This window comes from Syngnathus typhle, linkage group LG11 (genome assembly GCF_033458585.1).
Source record: "Syngnathus typhle isolate RoL2023-S1 ecotype Sweden linkage group LG11, RoL_Styp_1.0, whole genome shotgun sequence".
Lineage (NCBI taxonomy): Eukaryota > Metazoa > Chordata > Actinopteri > Syngnathiformes > Syngnathidae > Syngnathus > Syngnathus typhle.
Window position 1 is genome coordinate 7,260,765 of NC_083748.1, and position 20,056 is coordinate 7,280,820.

The 20,056-nt window shown below is 40.8% G+C and overlaps 1 protein-coding gene across 2 annotated transcripts in view; it reads right to left on the reverse strand.

Annotated features, from left to right (window-relative positions):
- LOC133162468 (low-density lipoprotein receptor-related protein 1-like) overlaps window positions 1-18,073 on the reverse strand; it is a 61,130-nt gene extending 43,057 nt beyond the window's left edge. For both annotated transcript variants that reach the window (XM_061291677.1, XM_061291676.1), the window contains exons 1-2: window positions 17,509-18,073; window positions 7,993-8,115 (exon numbers count right to left, since the gene is read on the reverse strand). In XM_061291677.1, the coding sequence (XP_061147661.1) occupies window positions 7,993-8,115; window positions 17,509-17,605 (220 nt within the window). In that variant the 5' untranslated portion in view covers window positions 17,606-18,073. The remainder of the gene's footprint in view (window positions 1-7,992; window positions 8,116-17,508) is intronic.
- Between the last annotated feature and the right edge of the window lie 1,983 nt (window positions 18,074-20,056).

The following is a 20,056-nucleotide window of genomic DNA, read 5'->3' on the forward strand; positions in this document are numbered from 1 at the left end:
AAAAGTGATGAACCTCTGCAACATTCTAGGCAGTCTGGCTCAATTCAGATTTTATGAGACATCATGAGATGACAGGTTTTGGTGGAACTTTGTCAATGTGTGTTAAGACGTTATGTTGTCCATTACAATGTTATCAAACAGTAATAATTAATCAATTCTTCATTCATTTTTTTGCGGGTCAAAATAACACAAACTGGTTTAAGTAGTAAACCCATTAACGGTGCTACCAAATGAGCCATCCAGCAGCTACCAACGTTTTTGAAGAATTTTAGATTAAACATATTCTGCTCCCCAAACTGAAAAATAATATCTCATCAGCCCACCCAAAATCCAATCATCCACCCACACTGCCTGGTCGAAATAATTAACCCAACCTGCTATTAACCTTAACCTAAAAGTAACCCAATCTGCTCAAAATCCCAAACTACCCAACGTGTAGGTTAAAAAACAGGCACATACTATTTTCTTCCTTTAGGGATCTACAACTTTACGGGGCAACCACAAGGCCGACATATGCAATGCAAGTGCGGCCATAGAGGAAAAGCAGCAGAACTAGAAACACATGATTTCCCCTTCAGTGCTTTGACATCATGCACACATCCACGCAGAGACCAAACACCCACAATAAGCATGCCAGTGCAGTGGCCGGCAGGCATGCATGCATGCACGGCGGTGTTTGCCGAGAGATATCTTTGGGATCACTCAGGGAGAAAATATATCTCGAGTAAACACCAGTCTGGGCAGACATTCTCAAATTCCTTAAAGTTTTTTGCTGCTTGAATTTAAGAAACAAGTGACTTGACTGGCACAATTGAAACGCAGGGACTTTTTCGACTTCTTTTTCCTGAATGAGGTTTTGCTGCCTTGTGACTCCAACCGTTATTTCATCCACAAAAGGACAAATGACTCAGCAAGAAGTCTGTCCTGTTGCCCACCATTTTGTGCAGCCTCTCCCAACGGCTGCGACGTATTTTCCAAGTCGAAGAAGGGCGGTGCGACATGATTAATGGGCGAAACAAAAGCACAAATTATTTACTGTCTTTTGATTCATCATAGCAACAAATCCATGAATCATGTTCATTAAATCATTGCTGGCAAAACAAATGACGACTACAACGCTGAACTGAATTGCTTTATAATGACAGCAAACTGAAAAGGAAACAAGTTTGAAAGTGACTTTAAAAGGCGCTACATGCTCAGAGCAAACAAAAGATAAAATACGAGAAGGGGGCGGGTATGTGAACACAATCGTATCAGGGTGATGTGTGACGTTCTCCCCCGTGCTGGTTCTCTTATCGCTAAGCTGCCGACTTAACACTGGACAACAAAGGTTCCCATTCTGGATTAATACGTTTTATAAAGAACAGGGAGCCATAATAACAAGTGGGCCGCGGCCTTGCCATCAAACAGCTGACCCAAATCTACTCATGTTTGGTCAAGAGATTAAATATGAGGAAAAATCAAATGGAAGGTGTTCAAGAAGAAATGCCCCAAATGAAATGACATGCGAAAAAACAATCAAACTATTTTGACGAGGCCTGAAGTAACCTCACCGAGACTCATGTTTCAGAGGACACATGGAATCGATTTGTCATGCCTCATGTGTTGCGTCGAATAAATGTGTGGTCAATTACCAAAAAAAGAAAACAATTGAAGTGAGGGAAAAAGAGAAGAGAAAGAATAGGGGAGCCTCGCAGCAGTTAATTGAACACCTCATTCATAGGAAGCGCTCCAAAGTCCCACAAGGCCCCATTCTTCAGTGAGCTGGCAGCAGATAGTAGCACTGCAATGGAAATGGCTACTCATTTTAAGTAAATGCCGCTTTTTACTCAATATTCCCCTGTGGTGGTGAAACAATGCTATCTGGCAGGAATATTCTTGTTTTGAATTGACTAATATTTTCCGATGGGGATCCGGGAATTGTTGGAAAAACCTTCGCTCTTTGAAAAACATGTCACCCAAATGTTAATGATAAAGTTGAACCGGTGATAATAGAGTGATTTTGTTTTCATTTTTTTAAATGAGGTCTATTTCTACTGTACCCGTACTCATTGTGCTTGTGCCTTATGTCCCTTGGAGGTCATAGATGTTTTAACTTGAATTAATTGATGAATTGACAACAAATCGATTATCAAACAAATCACCTTGACTTTTAATACTCGATTGTTTACATTTTTATTTTGGAACACAATGACCATCAAACCTTCTTGTGTGTTATTGCTTCACAGTTGTTTAATTCTTTCTTTTTTTTCTTCTACATTTTAGACCATTCGATTAATCGATGGAATAATGGTTTCTAAAAATATTCTATAATATTCGATCATGATAGCCATAGTTTTATCACACAAAAATATTGTTTAGCAGTTTCTCAATCTACTATTCTAGCCAAAGAAACCTTTCTTCAATCAAAACAAGACATGCAGGACTGCAGACACGGCACACGCGTGGAGTCATTAAGTCGCAGCAAACAGAGGTGGTTCACATGCTCCATGGGGCCAGGCGAAATAAAGCCATTGTTTGATCACCTAAGTCGGCTGTGGCCTCATACAAATCACACTGAGCTGACGTGTCGTAAGCGGTGTCATGTGCAAACCTTGATCTGAACTGTGGCCGCATGAGGAGAGACTCGAGGGGGTTATGGCCACAAGACGCAGCGGGGACGGGCGGGTGATTGATTACTATTGGCACACTCGTTCACGTCACGTCGAGGTGAGGGGTCATTCTTAAAATTTAAATTCACATTTATAGTTAGAATTACTTCAGTAATTACAATTTCCTTATTTTCATTCGTGCCTTACAGACTGACGCCTCTAATTGATCCTGAGCTATTCCTCATTTTAAACTCTGAATTCAACTGGCAAGTGACTGACTAGTCAATTCACTTCTCCTCATTATGAGCAGATTTCATCTTCATTTGTCAAAATATTACCACTGTGTCAATTGATAAGGAGATGACTTCTTCCAACTACAAGATGACTTTATTAGTCATGGATTATGTCATTCAGACGCCACTCTTCCAATACCACCCACACATTAGGCCTGACAGTGATGTAACCATAGTCGCCATGGCAATAAGTGTCACTGGATTCGCTAACAACAATCCATATCAAAGGAAAGTTTCCCAAATATATGCTCTAACAACAAATTTGGATTATCCAATATAATCCATCCAACCAGATGACGATGAATAATTAAACAAGCTGATCCGTAAATATACCTCATAAATAAATAGTGTTGCACCAGTTTAACGCCCTTAATGACACATTAAAATATTTTTTCTGACCACCGAGGAGCAGGCCATCTCGCTGACCAGCTGGCACTGTCTATGACGCCCGTGGCCTGAATGACGCATTCTTGGATGAAGTGAGTGAATGTCGACCTGGCACCCTAAGGGAACTGTTTGACCTGTCTTCACCGTCTGCCAAGCCAATAAAAAAAAAAAATGAAGCCTTTATACAACTGGAGCAAAGTAATCACAACACAGCGAGGCTGTGAAAGGACAGGATACAACTGGAAGTGCGAGTACTTGTACAAAATGTGTCGGGAAAGTTCCAGACGAGGTGTCAAAAAATATAACCTGAGCTTAAAAAGAATTGGCCAATCAACCAGCATGTCTACAAAGAGATCTTCAGGAGTTTTCTTCATTCAGAAGCAAGTGTTATGAGTTTGTGAGTCCAGTCCACCTGAGACTCCAAAGTTCGGACATAGCATGGAAAAACAGAGGATCACATTATTTGGAAAACTGCGTAAGACCGATTGAAGCTTTCATATTTCGTAACCTCTGTACAGGCCAGACTTTTTTATTCACAGTGCTGCTCTTCAGAAATATCAACAGTGCATTTGCAATCCTTCACGGGGGGGGGCTCCTGGGAGAGCTGGCAAGGTGACAAGCTAAGCAGGAAGCCCAAATCCAGCCTTCCATAGCATAACAAACTTGTCCAAATGTAGCTGCCCGACTGCTCCTTGGGGGGGACAAACCACTGAGCAAACACTTCTATCATGCAAAGGTAAACAAGATTTTGTCAAGACTTTTGTGACAACACACAATTTCCCGAGCAAACAAGCATGCTGTACAATATTAGCGGAGGTTATGGAAGAATAAAAAACTTTTAATGTCTTAGCTTTGCTATTGTGATGTACTGTTCTAATTTAGCATAACAAAACTTTTTTTTTATGAGGACACATTTATTTACCTCATGAATAATTGCTGAAACGCCAAACGATTGTGCATATCCTAATTAGCAAAGTGAAAAGGGGCCAAACAAATATTCGTGTTCATTTTAGAAATCTACAGTAATTAAAACCAGTACACTGAAAAAAAAAAATGCTATTGGAATTGACACTATTTTATTTGATCAAAGTTGGGAAAGGGTAGCCACTAGAGGCCATCTGCTACTATAACATCCGGGCTCTCCACGCGGAATTATTCACAACAGATGTGGAATGATAATGTCTTTTTGACCGTGTGATCTTCAGCAGAACCAGGTGGCTGACATCCCATAAAAAGCCACGCTCATGACAGGTAGGGGCAAGAGAAGACCAACAGCTGACGTCACTGGAAAAGATCGCACCACCAGTCCGAACCAGATGTTCAGCGTCTATGTTAATGCCTTCAATACATTATTTCTTTCCTGTTGTCTCTTGAGTCCCCTTGGAGTGCCTCTGGCCTTCTCCGACCGACGCTGTCTGTGGGAAGCCCTGCTGAGATTACATAATGACAGCCCTCTCCCCCTCTTCAATTTAAACCCCTGGCGCACTTTTCTTGGCTGAACACAGTATGGGCCCTCTTGTCTTTCTTCAGCTTCTGCCAGACTTATCTAAAATTGGCCTAAACTAGTGGCTGGCAGACCAGAACACCCTTAAATATATAGTTTGTTGTTTATGCTGACATTTAGAAGCTGCTGTTTGCAAAATGGATGCAAACAAGGGAATTAAATATCCTGAACTTTAGGAATGTGATTTGGAATAAATGTGAGGAGAAGTTAGCCCTGCTTGGATGTTAGTAGTAATTATCATACGAGCAGTAGGCATCTGACTAAAAGTATTGTTCACTTTTTTAGACTAACCAACCAATTAACAAACGAAAATCTCAACAGATTTGAAAGAAATACATGACTTAGCAAAACTATGCATGTTTGTGAGTGTGTATTTCCGCACACCTGCAATTGGTTCCTTCCTCGGATCCTCAACATGTTCTTTCATGTCAAGGTTTTTGTCCGTGATGAGCTTTCTGGGCCGGGTGCTTTAAGGCGACAGTGTCAAGATCAAACAGTTCACTTCCTTGCTCATATCGGAGCATCGTAATCATCGTCTGGGGTCAAGTGTCAAGTACATGACAGCGTAAATGCAGAACAAACTAAAATAAACCTCATTATTTCTTTCGGAAGTGACACGAGGGGTCGTTACTATTGCACGAGACTCTTTTTATTCTTTATAGTGCTTACAATGTATATAATTCCAACAATAGAAATCAGCCTTTCTACAAGGGCTGTCAATCTCCTAAAAGGCTAATTGCTGCTTAGGGGGAACTAGACTGTAAAAGTGTTCTTATTACAGGCCAGCGGCAGCCGGCATTACACTTCTTCCGATTCCAAGGCCACCTTGCTTTCGACGTGGGAACACTGCAGGAAAGAAAATGAATTCCACAGCCCGAGGAGCTCAGAAACACGCCTCGCGATCTACCGACCTTTGGACTTTCTCATGTTGTAGCTTGGCTGATTGTTGATTGTGAATGTAGATCTTTAGAAAAGGGCAAACAACCGTTGAGTTTTTTGTTGTCCTCTGTCAGTATGCCTCTATTCCAGTGTGACTTAGCACCCTGGGGTACAAAGGACAGCATTGTGGGAGAAATACAGCAGCTGCAGTGGACAGTGGCCGACTTCACGGGCAATAGTCGCCCCGCCGACAAGGGCCGCTGTGAAACCGCATCCACGTAAGGAATCAATAAACCTTCCTTTTGCATCGTTGAACCGAAAGCTTCGTCAAAGTGCACCGTCGCTATAAACAGAAACTTGACTTTACACTGTGGTAGTGGAAAAGCTCGTGAGTCAGAGACAGGCCTTGCACCAGAAGGACAAAAACATGATGAGGGGAAGGCGTCGATGGTAGTCTGCAATTCCAAAGACAACCGCAATTACAGTCCATTCTAACTCATATAACCTTCACTGACAGTCTTATTTAGAAAAATTATCAAATGATGTGAAACTTAATGCCGATTTTCTTTTGGATGTAGCTACTCGAAACCATGAGGTGTTTGATGGCTTAAAATGACCACAACAGATGAGATGCTGACTTCCGTTAACCTGTCGTTTGCATTCTACAGTATGTTAGAATTAAGGCAGCAAACTTGTTAGGCTAATGATAATAAGTAATGCAATTTTGAAAGTACTTTAACCTTCTGCCTTTCATTTGGACAACTGTTAGCGTTTTAAGTTGCTAGTTAAATCTTGTGGCTTCCTCACCGAATTTCACGCTAGTCTCCTTACTGTGGCTTAAATGGATTAAATCAAGGACAAGCTCCATTGCTGTGATTTAATAGTGTGTCTCCTTCGGATGCGTTCAATGTGACGCGCTTTCCGCAGTTTCCTGCCAAACAATTTTTAAGTGACGGTGGTATCAAACTCATTCTTATCGCAAGTCACTTCGACGTTACACCTGTGATCTAAAATAGCTTTTTCATGTGTCTTTAGGATTTTTTGGTACATTCATCCACTGATGTTGAATTGCATTCTCTGTTCTGTTCTCTGGTGTTTGATAGACTTGATGGGTTCCTCCTTAAACTGTCCGCAGATTACTGTCCAGAATGACTTTTGAAGACATTTTTCAGAGGTCCAAAGCAACTTCTGACTGATAAAAAAAATATTTCTCATTACTTTTTGCCATCTTAGTGAAAGGCCTTTCTCTGACTCACAACCTTTTCCACTACCACAGTGTGAAGCCAAGTTTCTTGGGTGCGCTATTCTCGTAAGTGTTTTTCAGAGGTACTGGCAGAAGCGAGACTTAGAATGAGACAAGGGATGCAGTCACTGTTGTCTCTGTCCCAGATAGAGACATGGAAGCAGGCTCGCCCACAGTTGAGAAGGAGGAGGAAGGAGCAGGTTGTGCAAAACAGCAGGTTTCTCCATTGCTGTGGCTGCGTCTTTAATGACTTCCAGACCGACTCGCTTGCATTTTGTTTTTTTCTTACGGCGTCTAGACTTCAGCTCGAAGCTTCACCCAGGCCAACCGTCCAAAAACATGTCAAACGTATATACACACACACTTTTTCCCCTCCGTCCAAACTTCCTGTCCTCTTGGAAAACTAAAAGCTGACCAAAGAGAGACACAGCTGCTCTCATTCCCTCACCAGGGATCCACCCTGAGAGCATTTAATCTCGAATGTAGACTTTGAAAACAAGGCTGTCTTTTTTTAGTACATTCATTTTGACTCATTAACTGCATCTACTGTAGCGCTGGAAGAAAAAAGGATATCCCTTCCATCCCAGATGAGAAAAAAAACATCGTAAATCTCCATGATCATAAGCTTTACTGCAAAATGACCTAAATGGACAGCAAACAAAACACCCGATTGTTTTCGCTCGTCCCGCCAAATAAATCGAATAGAGCTCTCAATCTAAGTCAATCACAAAGTGTTAAGGGGATGAAATATTGAAGTCAACTGAAATCCATCTCTGCGTAAACTTTAAATGTTCCTTTTCAAACTGTTCATACATTCATTTGTAACGCAATACGCTGGAAATAAATGAAGGTAAATACGCATCACACTGAATGATTAGAAAATCAAAAATAGCCATCCTGAACCGTCTCAATGTCTGTAAATTACATGATGCGTGTATTTAGAGCTGAAGAAGCATTCACTTCCACCAAAGCTCCAATTATGTACTTTAAATGTCAGCCAAGGTTTGCTGTAAATAGAGAACGATCCACACAATCAGAGTCAACAATAACAACATCTAAAAAAACTGTAGACTTTTTTTTTTTAGAAACACTCACAAATATCGGGCTCCTCGTCCGAGCCGTCCGGACAGTCTTTCTCGCGGTCGCAGCGCCATCCCTTTGAGATGCACGTCACGCCATCTTTACAGACAAATTGCTTCGGGCTGCAGGTCTTTGGAGCTGAAAAGCAACAGATCAGAATATGTTAAAACACTCGAGAAGAAAAAAATCCTTTGGAGTCAATAATATTTATTCTGGGGTCTCATTAGTTTAAAGCGTCTGTTTCATTCTTTACCATTGGAGAGTTGCTGGCTGATGGAAAAAGAAAAGTGGTTGCAATCAAAGCATCTTGGAAAAGCTTTGCATAAACTTGAAGGTCCCATATACTGCATTCAGGTCAGTGGTTCCAACGGTACAACGCAAAGATAAGATCAAATAACATCCCCTCCAGTTCCAATCAAACACAATGTAGACAAATCCTCGTGGACCAGCAGAGAGACTAGATCAGGGGTCACCGGAACCAGAAACATAAGCAGGTTTCGCATGAATCATAATGTGTAATTTAAACTATATACAAACTACAGATGTAACAATTAATCGACAACTAACTGATTATCAAATGTATGTATTAATCAGTTTTGTTATTATTTTCTATAATTGTTACATCTTTCATGTGTAATTTAAACTCTATACAAACTACAGAAGCAACGATTAATCGACAACTCGTCGATTATCAAATTCATGTATTAATCATTTTTGATCATTGTTACATCTTTCAACATCACAACAGTAAATATCTGATTTCTTGTAGTCCTTTATGAAAGCAAACGGATTATCTTTGTGTTGAATGGAAATCAAATCAAAAAATCTTTTTACTTTTAGGAACAGTGATCCATACTACATTACTGCAGTGAGATACTGTGAGATATCTAGCGTAATTCTTGAATGATTAATCATGAAGTAATTATTAGGCACACACTGGCTACATACAGTAAGTCATTAGGGGGTTTAGTGAGTTTCCTTTAATAAGACGTTGTCAGTGACTGATGAAGGCCATTCTGACAGTGAAAAGGCAGCTAGTCTTATGAAAGTTTCTCTTTTTTCTCCTCGTCACTGCCATCTTCATACCCATTACAGTGAAAAATCCTTTTCTTTGTGATATAGTACTTTTTATAATCGCTCAAGGGGGACTTCAGTAGTCGTCAGGAAGCAACGTAGCATTTTTCCAACAGCAACCTGTCAGTTCTTTGTCTACAAGCAAGAATTAAACCATGAGCCGGTCTTAAAAGCCCAAGATTTTACTGCCACTCCTGACTGCGGTCCGAAAGTGGACCGCAATCATTCTGGAACTCTGAATGACCTCCGTGGGTAATGACAATGTCAACCCCTAGATAAGAGCCTTTAGGTTTCAATGGGTTTCACACGGCATGGGCAGAATATTAAAAAAAAAAAAAATCACTAAGAAATACCGCTGTCACCTCGGGATTGTTTGGCACTACGATGGGAAAGTGCGCTATCATCGTTCACAGATGATGGAATGAAGGCAGCTAAGCAGTGTGACGGCATTTACATTTAAAGCTAGCCTCCACGGAGCTCAACCTAAAAACGAAGAATCCATCCTGACATGTTGCCGCACTCCACTTAACGTGTGTGTGTGTGCGTGCGTGCGTGTTTGTGTGTGTGTGTATACATGGTATGGCACAATTTCTCTCTGAGAAGTCACAAGGTTTTGATTTATTCATGAACGGTAGCCAGGATTACACTCAGGATGCATCACTATTTCCTTTCTCAAAGGTCTTTGTTTGTTTGCATGTTTGGAGAGATCAAGAACATCTGTAGCAGGCAGCGCCTGTCTTCCGTCCACAGCTTATTTCAATGCTGGAGCTTGGCAGGATACTCTGTTTCCAATACAAACTGTGGGTGGAGCACGAGGGGCTGGTGACAGAAACATATCACAGAGCTCAGGAAGTAGGTCAGGAGGTTAGAGAGATGGAGGTGCGAGTTACTGTAGAGTGGAGAAGTCAGTCTCCAAACATGCACGGTGTGACTTTTTATTGTTTATGTTGATGGCGTGTTGCTAAGTAACACGCTACTCCAAAATGTGCACTCAACAAATGACTGCACGTTATGGAGCACATAGGCAAGGGAAAGACTGGTGGTGAATTTGAATTGAAATATAATGAGGCAATATTGGAGTCGTTAACTTTGCATTTCTGTTTGAGGGAGGCATCGTGCCACTATTATAGCACCTTGTTAAGTAAAAAGACTGCCTGTTTATTTATTTCATTTAATAGTGTATTAATGTTCAATGAAGTCTAAAAAGACTTAAGTAAAATCCATAAAATACTGTTTGTTTTTTAAGCCCAAGTAATTATGGTAAGTCATAAAGGTTGTTTTTGTTTTTTTTAAACTAGAACAAACTTGACTCTTGTTAAAAGGCCCGGGTGTCATTTTTATGTGAGGCCGGGTTGTCGGAAACAGCCGGATGTAACTATTATAACTGGTAAGCTAACTTAGGTACATTTAATCAAATCAATAAAAGTAACTTATTTTTAAAGCAACTAATCTGTATAAGGTGATTGCCAGAATTCTTTTATTTTACATTTTACTGTTCAAGCTGCAAAATAACGCTTCTAACACAGAGATGTCTGAACCTCAGCCCGAAGACCATTTGGACCTCTCTACCTCATGCGAATTCATTTGCTTCCACGCCACGTATTTCAGGTGTCTTTGTATTTTTTGTAGTTATCATCACGGCTCCCAAGAAAGTGAAAATTACAATTGATTGTGCTATCAAGAAGCTCTGGAAAGTGAGTGTGCCCTCCACGACGCACTCGATGGTTAGCCAAGCCTTCAGCAATCTCTGTGGAAGATCATCAAGTAGCTTATTATTTCAAGGATGTACCTTGAAATCGATGTCATAATTTCTTACTCGGGCGTTGTGACTTCTCAGCTTTCCTTCACAATTTCCCGAGCTCAAGTGGGATACTGAGATGAGATGGAGGAATGTCGCACATGACTAGCCCGTGTGTTTACCAAAGTAGAAGCTACTTTTGGGTCATCTCCATTTGGGCAGCAGCATCACATATGCCGCCCCACACTCACCGCGCTACCGACAAGATGAGTTAGGAAACGTCTTCTCCAAAGACAAACACCACCCACTCCTCCAGCCACAGCCCCATTTCCTTGTGCCCACGACAAGGCTAAAAATAAGTTGGACGTCTGCCTTTGGAGATCAGCGAGGGCACTCCAAAGTTGCAGCTGAGACTCAACAGGGGTGAACGTCCACTCTTCAAAGTCGACTGCGGAAATTATATTATAAAAGGAAAACCTGTCTTCAACCCAGATGATCCCCATTCATACGGCCTTGAGAGCTAACGCTCCAGGGGGCTGGATTTGTTCCTGACCCTTTTCTTTGACCTCCATATTAAGAGGAGAAAGGAAACTGAATTTTCCCGCAGGGCGAAGTTAAGTCGTAGCAAACTTACTCTGATTCATCAGTCTATGACATGAATACGAAAGATAACAAAGCTTTGCATTGGCCGCATCATGGAGGACAATCACGCAGAACTCACAAAACTTTTGTTTACATAAAGATAATAAGTCCACCGCAACCTTTCTTGACGCCACGACGACAGCATAAACAATCTGAGCTAACCACTACTATGTCCACGTTCCTTTCTGGACTAAAGATTTAATGACTCCGCCTCAAGTATTGAGAATAATAAAAATGTCAGGGCACACAAAAACACCGGGTGGGCGTGTTGGCTGAGGTAATTGCATAGCGTGCTTATTCAAAACATTTACACACACTTGCGATGTCTCCTGGGGTTACAAAGTCACAGAGTTTAGTCTAGTGAAGATAGGGTGTACTTTCACAAGCAAAACACAGAGTTTCTCAAGAAGAGACTATAATCCTGCCATCTTAAATTTACTGTCCATTACGATTTCACAAGTATTTGAGGGGAAGCAGATAAACAACATGACAACACTGCTGCTCATAAATATCCTGACATCCATTATGAGGAAGTCAACTCAAAATGTGTTATTTGTATTTTTACCTCAAACAAAATCACATTTTATAAAGAACAATCTTAAGGGTTTGGGCCAAAATTAGGAAAACCTGATTGGTTACAGTCTTAGCAGTGTTTCATCCTCCACCACAACAAAGGCATGAAGACATCCAAGGTTTTGCAATAGAGGAGCGGAGAAGATGAAGGGGGAGGAAAAGTTTTCCAATTTGCCATGTTGCAAACATAGAAGGGGGCCCCAGCTGTGCTTCCTTGTTAAATAAACCATTTCAACAGAGTTTGGAGGAACTGCGCAAGATGGAGAAATGAGAGCCCGCGGATTGCAAATAAGGATTAATATGGGACTTTCAATGGTTTGAATAGCGCCAATGGAACTCAATATGTGGATTAAGATTATTTTTTCTCTCAATCATTTGTTATAGAATGGATAATTCTCTCTGAATGTTTAAAACTTCTGTTTTGATGCCATATTGTGACGTAGGCTTTGGCGTCTACTACTGACGCAATAGATCAACAGCGCCTCTGCTGGTTGCAGCCATGTGGTGCAATCTTATTTTGCTTACCAATACAAGGAAGCGATAATCAATTCCAAACATTTGGTCATTGTCTCAATCATCAATTAAGCAATCATAACTCAGATCCGTAGTGTATAATAGGTCTACATAAGAATGTGTAACAAAAACCCAGAAGGAGACTTAACATACAGAATGTCATTGTGTGTGACGTCGGTTGCCAAAGGAATTAGGATTTTTTTTTTTTTTTTTTTTTTACAGGGTCAGCTCTGAGCACAAAGTAGATCTAAACAAGCCATAGTGGTACTGAAAGGTACAACCTCTTAACAAAGCCGAGTAATCACAAAAGCGCTTAATTAAGAACATCTCGGATGTCTGGCTAAGATTTCGCTACGACTGAAGCCCAAAGCTGTAATCAACCAAGACAGGTCAGCATCGGAACCCCGAGGAAGACGACTATGCGTCTTTAACTTCCACATGAGGACAACATAAAATTCAGTGGGGGGAGAGTAAGGATGGTAAATTTAAGAGAACCCCAAGGTGTGATACTCAATTACCAACAGTCAGTTTAGACAAATCCCTCCGCCATGCTGCCATTGCAAAAGCGCACGCTGTACGGAACTGCAGAGGGAGAACGATGACAATTAAGCCTACTTAATATGCCGCTCAAGGGAAACATTAAAGGAGATTATACAAAATTCTTCTGTGCCTTTCCACAAGATCAGTGCAAGTTTCAAGTTTGTATGTGTGACGCAGGAGGCATTTAATGGCATTTTCATTCAAACATATTTCACACACCAATCGTAATTAAACCAAGGAATGAGTTGGTTGATTCACAGATCAAACATCTATTGTGAGTTTTACCGTTCAGATTCCTATTAAGAAACTAAAACAGGTGGACATGTGCGTTCAAACAATTACAGAAGGACGAATTATGTCCACCAGTCAACAATTACTTAAGCAATTATTCAAATGGTGTCCTAATGTGCTGTTGATATTTGGATTACATTACTAAGCCACGCAGGCAAAATAACAAACATCACACAAGCGCCGCCGTGAAAAAATGTGAAAACCATTCTCATTTTCGTTGTTCCATTCAGACAGATAATACATATCGTTATAATAATACAAGGTTTTATCAGGGTGCTGAATCGCCGCAACCTGTCAGATGTGTCTGCTTCGATTTTAGCGAATGCTCATCTACAAAGGCCACCACCAAAGGCTCCCTCACATAACTGCCACTGAAAATATGGACGTCGGGCGAGCGAAAATACCACTGAAGAGTAAAATGGATGACAATGAAAGTATGAGATGCGTGGGCCGGAGCTTAAAGTACAACATATTTTACTGTCAATAGGGGAAAGGAATCATCTCTTAACAAAATCATCAGATGATTACAAAACAAATCGCCGCTGTCTTGAATTAATTGGCCACATACTGTACATGGGGCAATGGCAGCATTCTGTCTTGCTCTCTAGGCAGTGAAAGACCACAACAATGAGAGGTGAGTATGCTACAAGCCTTGTAAAGAAGAAAAATGCCTCCGCCGCCATTTGGGCGTATTTGGGTCCGGATGATAAAACGGAGCCTGACAACAAAGCAGAGGCCATTTGTCTCGGAAAGCTGCCACCAAAGAAGCCAACACATTACGCGGCTCCTGTGCTCCAATTCAAATGCTGCAACAAAAGAAACTCGAGCTGAAATACATCATACGGCACTAAAATGTGTTTTAGGGTATTTCAATGTGTTCTGATTTTTTCTACAAATCCTTAGCGTTGCAGGTGAGCGAGATCAGATCTCAGTTGACTTTAAGTGCGGGCTAGACTGGTCACGAGCCAATCACAGGGCACAGATGGACAAGCCTCTCCCAATCACATTTACCGTCATTTCTGGACTACAAACCGCACCCGAATATAAACCCCATCAGCTAAAATTAGAGGGAAATCCTGTTTTGTTCATATACAAGCCGCATAGGACTATAAGCCGCGGGTGTTCTAATGTTCAATTTTCTTACATAAGAGAATATGCGCAAATCGTACAATATCATAAAAATCATGAAAAATCCATAGATAAGTCAGAGCCGCAAAATACGGTGCATATTTATTTTAATATTTATCATACTTTATCTAGTTTGTATATACCTATATTGTTTTTAAAGGGACCAAACATTCATTTTAGAAGAGACCAGCTGTCAATAAGTTTAAAACTAAACACTACCATTACCCAGAGGTACAACTTATCAACCAAACCAATTATATTCAATTGCCAAGGTAAGTCCATTCGATCTTTAAAATTCTAGTCCCACTTGATACAAACCACGTTAGCAAACAAATGCTTATAGTGGTAAACTGTCTTGTTAAGAAATCAATTTACAACGCTTTCCATTAAGTACAACTACGCTGAAGCGCTTTGATGAAGTATAAATAATATATGTATGCATGCGAGTATGAATTAGAATGGTGCAATGTAGTATTTTACAGTGATAGAAAAATATTACATCCATGGCTCGCTCCATGGACTTGTTTAATCTTCAGCTTAAACTGTGAAGAATTTGATGATACTTCTTAGCCCAATAATGTGGCTGGATTTCAATGAGCTTCGCTTGTTATTTTCCTTCCAAAATCCACTGAGCAAAGGACTGGATTACATTGCAGCTACTTTACAGCGTCGCATTCGATATTTAACTACAGAACAAGTTGAGATATGCACAATTGGAAATGCATTTTCCACATGCACTTTCAACTTGAGTGAGCAAGACTAAACTGCCAAATGCACTCCGTTTGCCATCTTGCTTAGAGTTGTCAGCAAACTGTCAAATGGGAACCTTTTGGCCATGTGATGTTGGCCAACCCGTTGAGCTTCGAAGCAAATGTTACAAGTGAGGCCACATAGGGATAATGAATATTACGTTTGTGAAAAGAGGTAGCAAATGTACTATAGAGTTCAATTTAGCAAGCAGACAAAAGTTGGCTGGGGTGTTTTTGCAATGACATTGTGTCGTACGGTGAAGCAATCTGAATTCCTTCATTAGGGCCTTTTCCACTAAGCCCCCAATTAGCAGAGTTTTCGGAACAATCTGAGACTGTTCGCTGAGGTCTCCTCTGTGAAACAAAGGGCAGTTTAGACCCAATTAAACCAAAGGGCTTGCTGGTGACCTGGGGCCTGGCTACACTACTAAGAGTCTTTGGTGGTTCGGCACATGGCAAAACAACTCTATGCATGACAGGAGAAAGGAAAAAAAAAAAAACCCCACTTAATCCTTGAATCTGATTTACCACGTTTGAGAAAGGTTAACGTGACCAGGCTGGCAAGGGGGCTGGTATTCAGTTGATGGGAAATAATGACTCAAATTTAATAAAACTATTCAGGGGGAAAAATAAATTCAGTCACAGTGACCTTAAATCAGGCGTGTTAAACTCTGGCCCACAAGCCAAATTTGGAAAAGTAAGATTGTTAAAAGAGCATGCACTACTGGGATACAACCAGCAGAGGCGCTGTAGATTCAGTCGCAACTACTTTGCAGCATGAAGACGAACAATATGACATCAATGATGGGGACTTGAGCTATACACTCCAATATGGTGCAAATCTTCCAGGCAGCATTCAAACAATACTGGCAAGGAAACAGAAGTTCAGGATTGAAGCACACCCCGTGGAGTTTATTTATTTATTTACTTATTTGGGCCCTCAGGTCTGACTGTTTTTCTGTCGGTTGTCATTATTGCAAATTAATTGTAAAACAGTTGTTGTGAAACAGATTATTCTTGAAATAAACATTCAACTTTCCTTGGAACCTTTTTGAAAGCAAAAGTGATTATCAATGTGATATTTAAGGCATGCTGACATGAGGCAATTTGTATTGTACAATTACTAGACAGTTAATTCAATTAAACATCATTATGACACGATGTTGAATTGGGTATTTAAAAAAAAATTGGTTTTAAAAACAGATGAACAGATTGTTAATTTTCCCGATAGTCAAGGTGTTGACAAATGTCTACATCTACTTGTACAAGTGAGATTTGTAAGCTTGTTACAGACTTGTTGGTGGTTGCAGGCTACATTCAAGGTGGTAATTGAGCTACATTTTGTCGAGTGCAACAACAAGACTTCAAAGATTTTTGGCTGGACGATGAATCTCGTAAAATCCAGCTTGTGATTTAAAACAGACAAGCCTTGAAAGACCTCCAGAATTTAATATCACAAGCAAATGCTAATTAGTTTTAGAAGCGCTTTGTATTCATGAAAAGTTTGAATAAAGACATAGCTCAATGTTAAAAGCAACAAATTCCACTTTTCAACTGAGCAGAATTGAGACTTTTCTCCTGCCACCGCAGCGAGGTGTGCGTGAGTAAGATTGGGAGGTTTTAATGGCTTCCAGAAGTTGTTCCAGACTGTGAAGGTGTGCAAGGTCAGTTGCTGGAAGAAGGGAGTGGGCTCTTTTAGTCTGTAGATGGCAACACAAAAGTCATACTGGTTCCACTGGAAAGTCCATTATTGAATCTATTGAAAATGAGAGCGGATTTGATCTTCTAAAATATATTGACAAATAATTAGAATTTATGATCAAAATTCTGGAATCCTCCAGGATTCCGCAACAACATTTCAAGAAGGTTTTTCCAAAACAGAAATGTCAGATTATACTAAAAACTGTGAAGAAAAAGACTTTAATGCAAATGATTACTGTGGACCCCGAATATAGGAGCTAAGGTTCAAGGTACCCAATTTGAGACCTCTAATTTTGACATACCACCAGCACTCACTGGCATTAAAAATACACACACATCAAGTGCTACTTAAAAGCAAAAGCTCCTGGGGCCTGTGCCATCATTTTCTCAATGAATGTCAGTGCCTCCTCTCACAAAAAAGAGGAAGGCTGCACTGTGACACTGCAATATTCACAACCCAAACAAAAGACTCATTTTAATTGTTGCCTCAACCTGGAGCAAGCAGTCGTGCACCGTTAGTAAAAAAAAAAAAAAAAAAAAAAAAAAAACAGGTGATAGGGAATGCATAACAAAATCGCTTACCATCAACAGCCCTGGATGGTGAAACGACTTCCGAGCTGTGCAACATTCCCAAGACGAGCAATCCTGCTGCCAGCACGTTGGCCGCTGTGCGCAACATTGTTGTGGTTTATCCGAAGAGAAAATTAGTCATCAATCGCCCCTTGGAGCTGTCACCCTGGTTGGTTGCAGGCAGGCGAGAAGATGCTCCTCGCAGGGCATCCACTGCCGCTGCGTGCGAAACAGCGCGCTGAGTGTCAAGGCTCAAGTCTTCACCCAGCCAGTCCGGGGCTGCCTCGGGGGCTCCCCGGATGCATGGACAGCCCGGCCACCCTCCCGAAAGGCTAGCGGGCGCAGCTAGCCTGGATTTTGCGCTCGAGTTGCGCCGCTGCCTGCAACTCGTCCGGGGTGGGCGAGGGTGATCGGGTGTGCTTTTCGTTCTGGCAGCGGAGGGAGGCCAGTGGAGTGCGTCAAGAAGCTGGGAGCACTTTGCCGGTCGCCTCTGTCGCCGCTGGCCACAGATTGACGAGCTGGAGGTTCCGAGCGCCGTCAGCCAGCGGTCTGATGAGTGACGTCGGCTGCCTTCCTCCTCTTCTTCCTCCTCTTCCTCCTCCTCCTCTTCTTCCTCCTCCTTTTCTTCCTCCTCCTCCTCCGATCCCCCCCTCATTACCACATACATTCTTCGAATTGAATATTGCACAGGTCGGTGTGTGTTTACGGTAATTTTCCGGAGAGTTTACGGAAATTTTGGGTGATTTAGTGGAACGGTATACAAAATGTAAACAATCCATGTTCAAATAAAATATTAACACATGACAGTTCCATGTATTTTTTGTATGCAGACCTATGTGAAATTTAAAACTTTTTACTGAGAAATCAATTCCCTCATTGAATAACCAAATCCAGAATGGTGAGTTAAATATTACTCTTCCTCCGCCCTCACCCAGCCATTTCAAAACTCTGAACTGAGTAAATTAGTTGTTCATTCATATATAATCACAAATTCCTTTGAATGTTGAGCTGAGAGATCATTTATTTCTCCCAAGTTGTTCATTCATAGCCATTCCTGATTTAGCTCATTTGCTATTTCACTAAATATTGATTCAAACCATTACAACATCAAACTGTGACATTTATCGTAAAGTATTTTCCAGTCCACAAATTCCCACTATAATTGCCATTTTCCAAGCCCATAAATCCAAATCGATATAGACATTTTATATTTTGACGTCTCCTCCAGGCACATTCCTCAATCAATCCAAAAAAATTGACATATTGTACGGCACCTTTTTTTTAATATATAAACAAAAACAAAATCAATTAATTCTGCAGCAACTGAAACAGAAAGTGCAGTTATAACACTATTGTCTTCATATATTCATGACATCATCTTGGTGATGAGGAAGATGATGATGCAATCTGAACCGTTTTAATTGAAAAATAATGCTATCACGGCAGTAGATAGATATACGCAGGTTAATTGAAGGAAAAAAATAATTGTTCCGTCACTGGCATAGACTAACGAAGAGGAAACATGATCATTTCCAGACAAATTTCATTTCACGCTCCTGAAACACTTCCCTGAGGGAAGCAGAGTGAAGACAATGTTCTATGAATGTGGTGATGGTGACGTTGCAAGTCTGATGACCCTGCTTTTTGTAAATGTCCTGTCGTGAGGGAAGGATGCTCGAGGGACGTGCTGGATACTTTTTTTCACATGCCCGAGAGATTCCTATCCTGAGCAGTGCAGTTTCTTTTCCAGTGTGAAGAGATGACACTTTGTCTAGTATCGCTGTATAGGTTGCTAACAAAAAAAATCTGTGTGTACCAATAGAGTGAACACAATCGCTTATTTATGGTTAGATTTTCTTTAGGCACAAACTACACGTGCAAATATGCTCAAGATCCGTGAAAAGCGGGCCAACAGCGACATCTACAGGTTTTCTAATGTCAATGTGGAGAGGAACAAAGGGTTCTTTCTTTGTGTGAGGGGGCTGGAGAGTTGGCTGGAGAGCATACTGTAAGTCACCACCAAAATGTCTCCAGCCCACCACTTTACCGTGGCCAGTTATTCTATCACACAAAGAAAAATGACTAGCTTATGTAGGCATTTTCACTTTCTCGTCACATTCTTGACTTTGTGTTTTTTTTTCTCAGGCATTGGCTTGCTTATTTTAGTACTTTCATTGGTGCTTGCAAATGTGGTCATGCCAGATGTTTTTGCCCGATCTGAAATGCAGTGGAAGAGACAGGAAAGCTGCATTTACACACTGTGCAATGGAAACATACTGATCAAATAAATTAAATCTTACGATAAAAGAATAGTTGTACTTTTGGTTTCTTGCTTTACACTGCCACAGTTTTATTTATCTGATTTAAAAGTTCCATTATGTCGAGTGTAATGTATTATAGTGTACCAAATGCTGATTTCAAGTTAAATCGGGTATCAATTGAATAATTTTGTACCTTTGTCACAAACACAGAGTTATGATGACACATCTCTTTTTTGTAAGTACTGTATTTCTTTGTTTTAACCCGAACCGACATAGGCAGTAAATATTTTTTAGCGTAT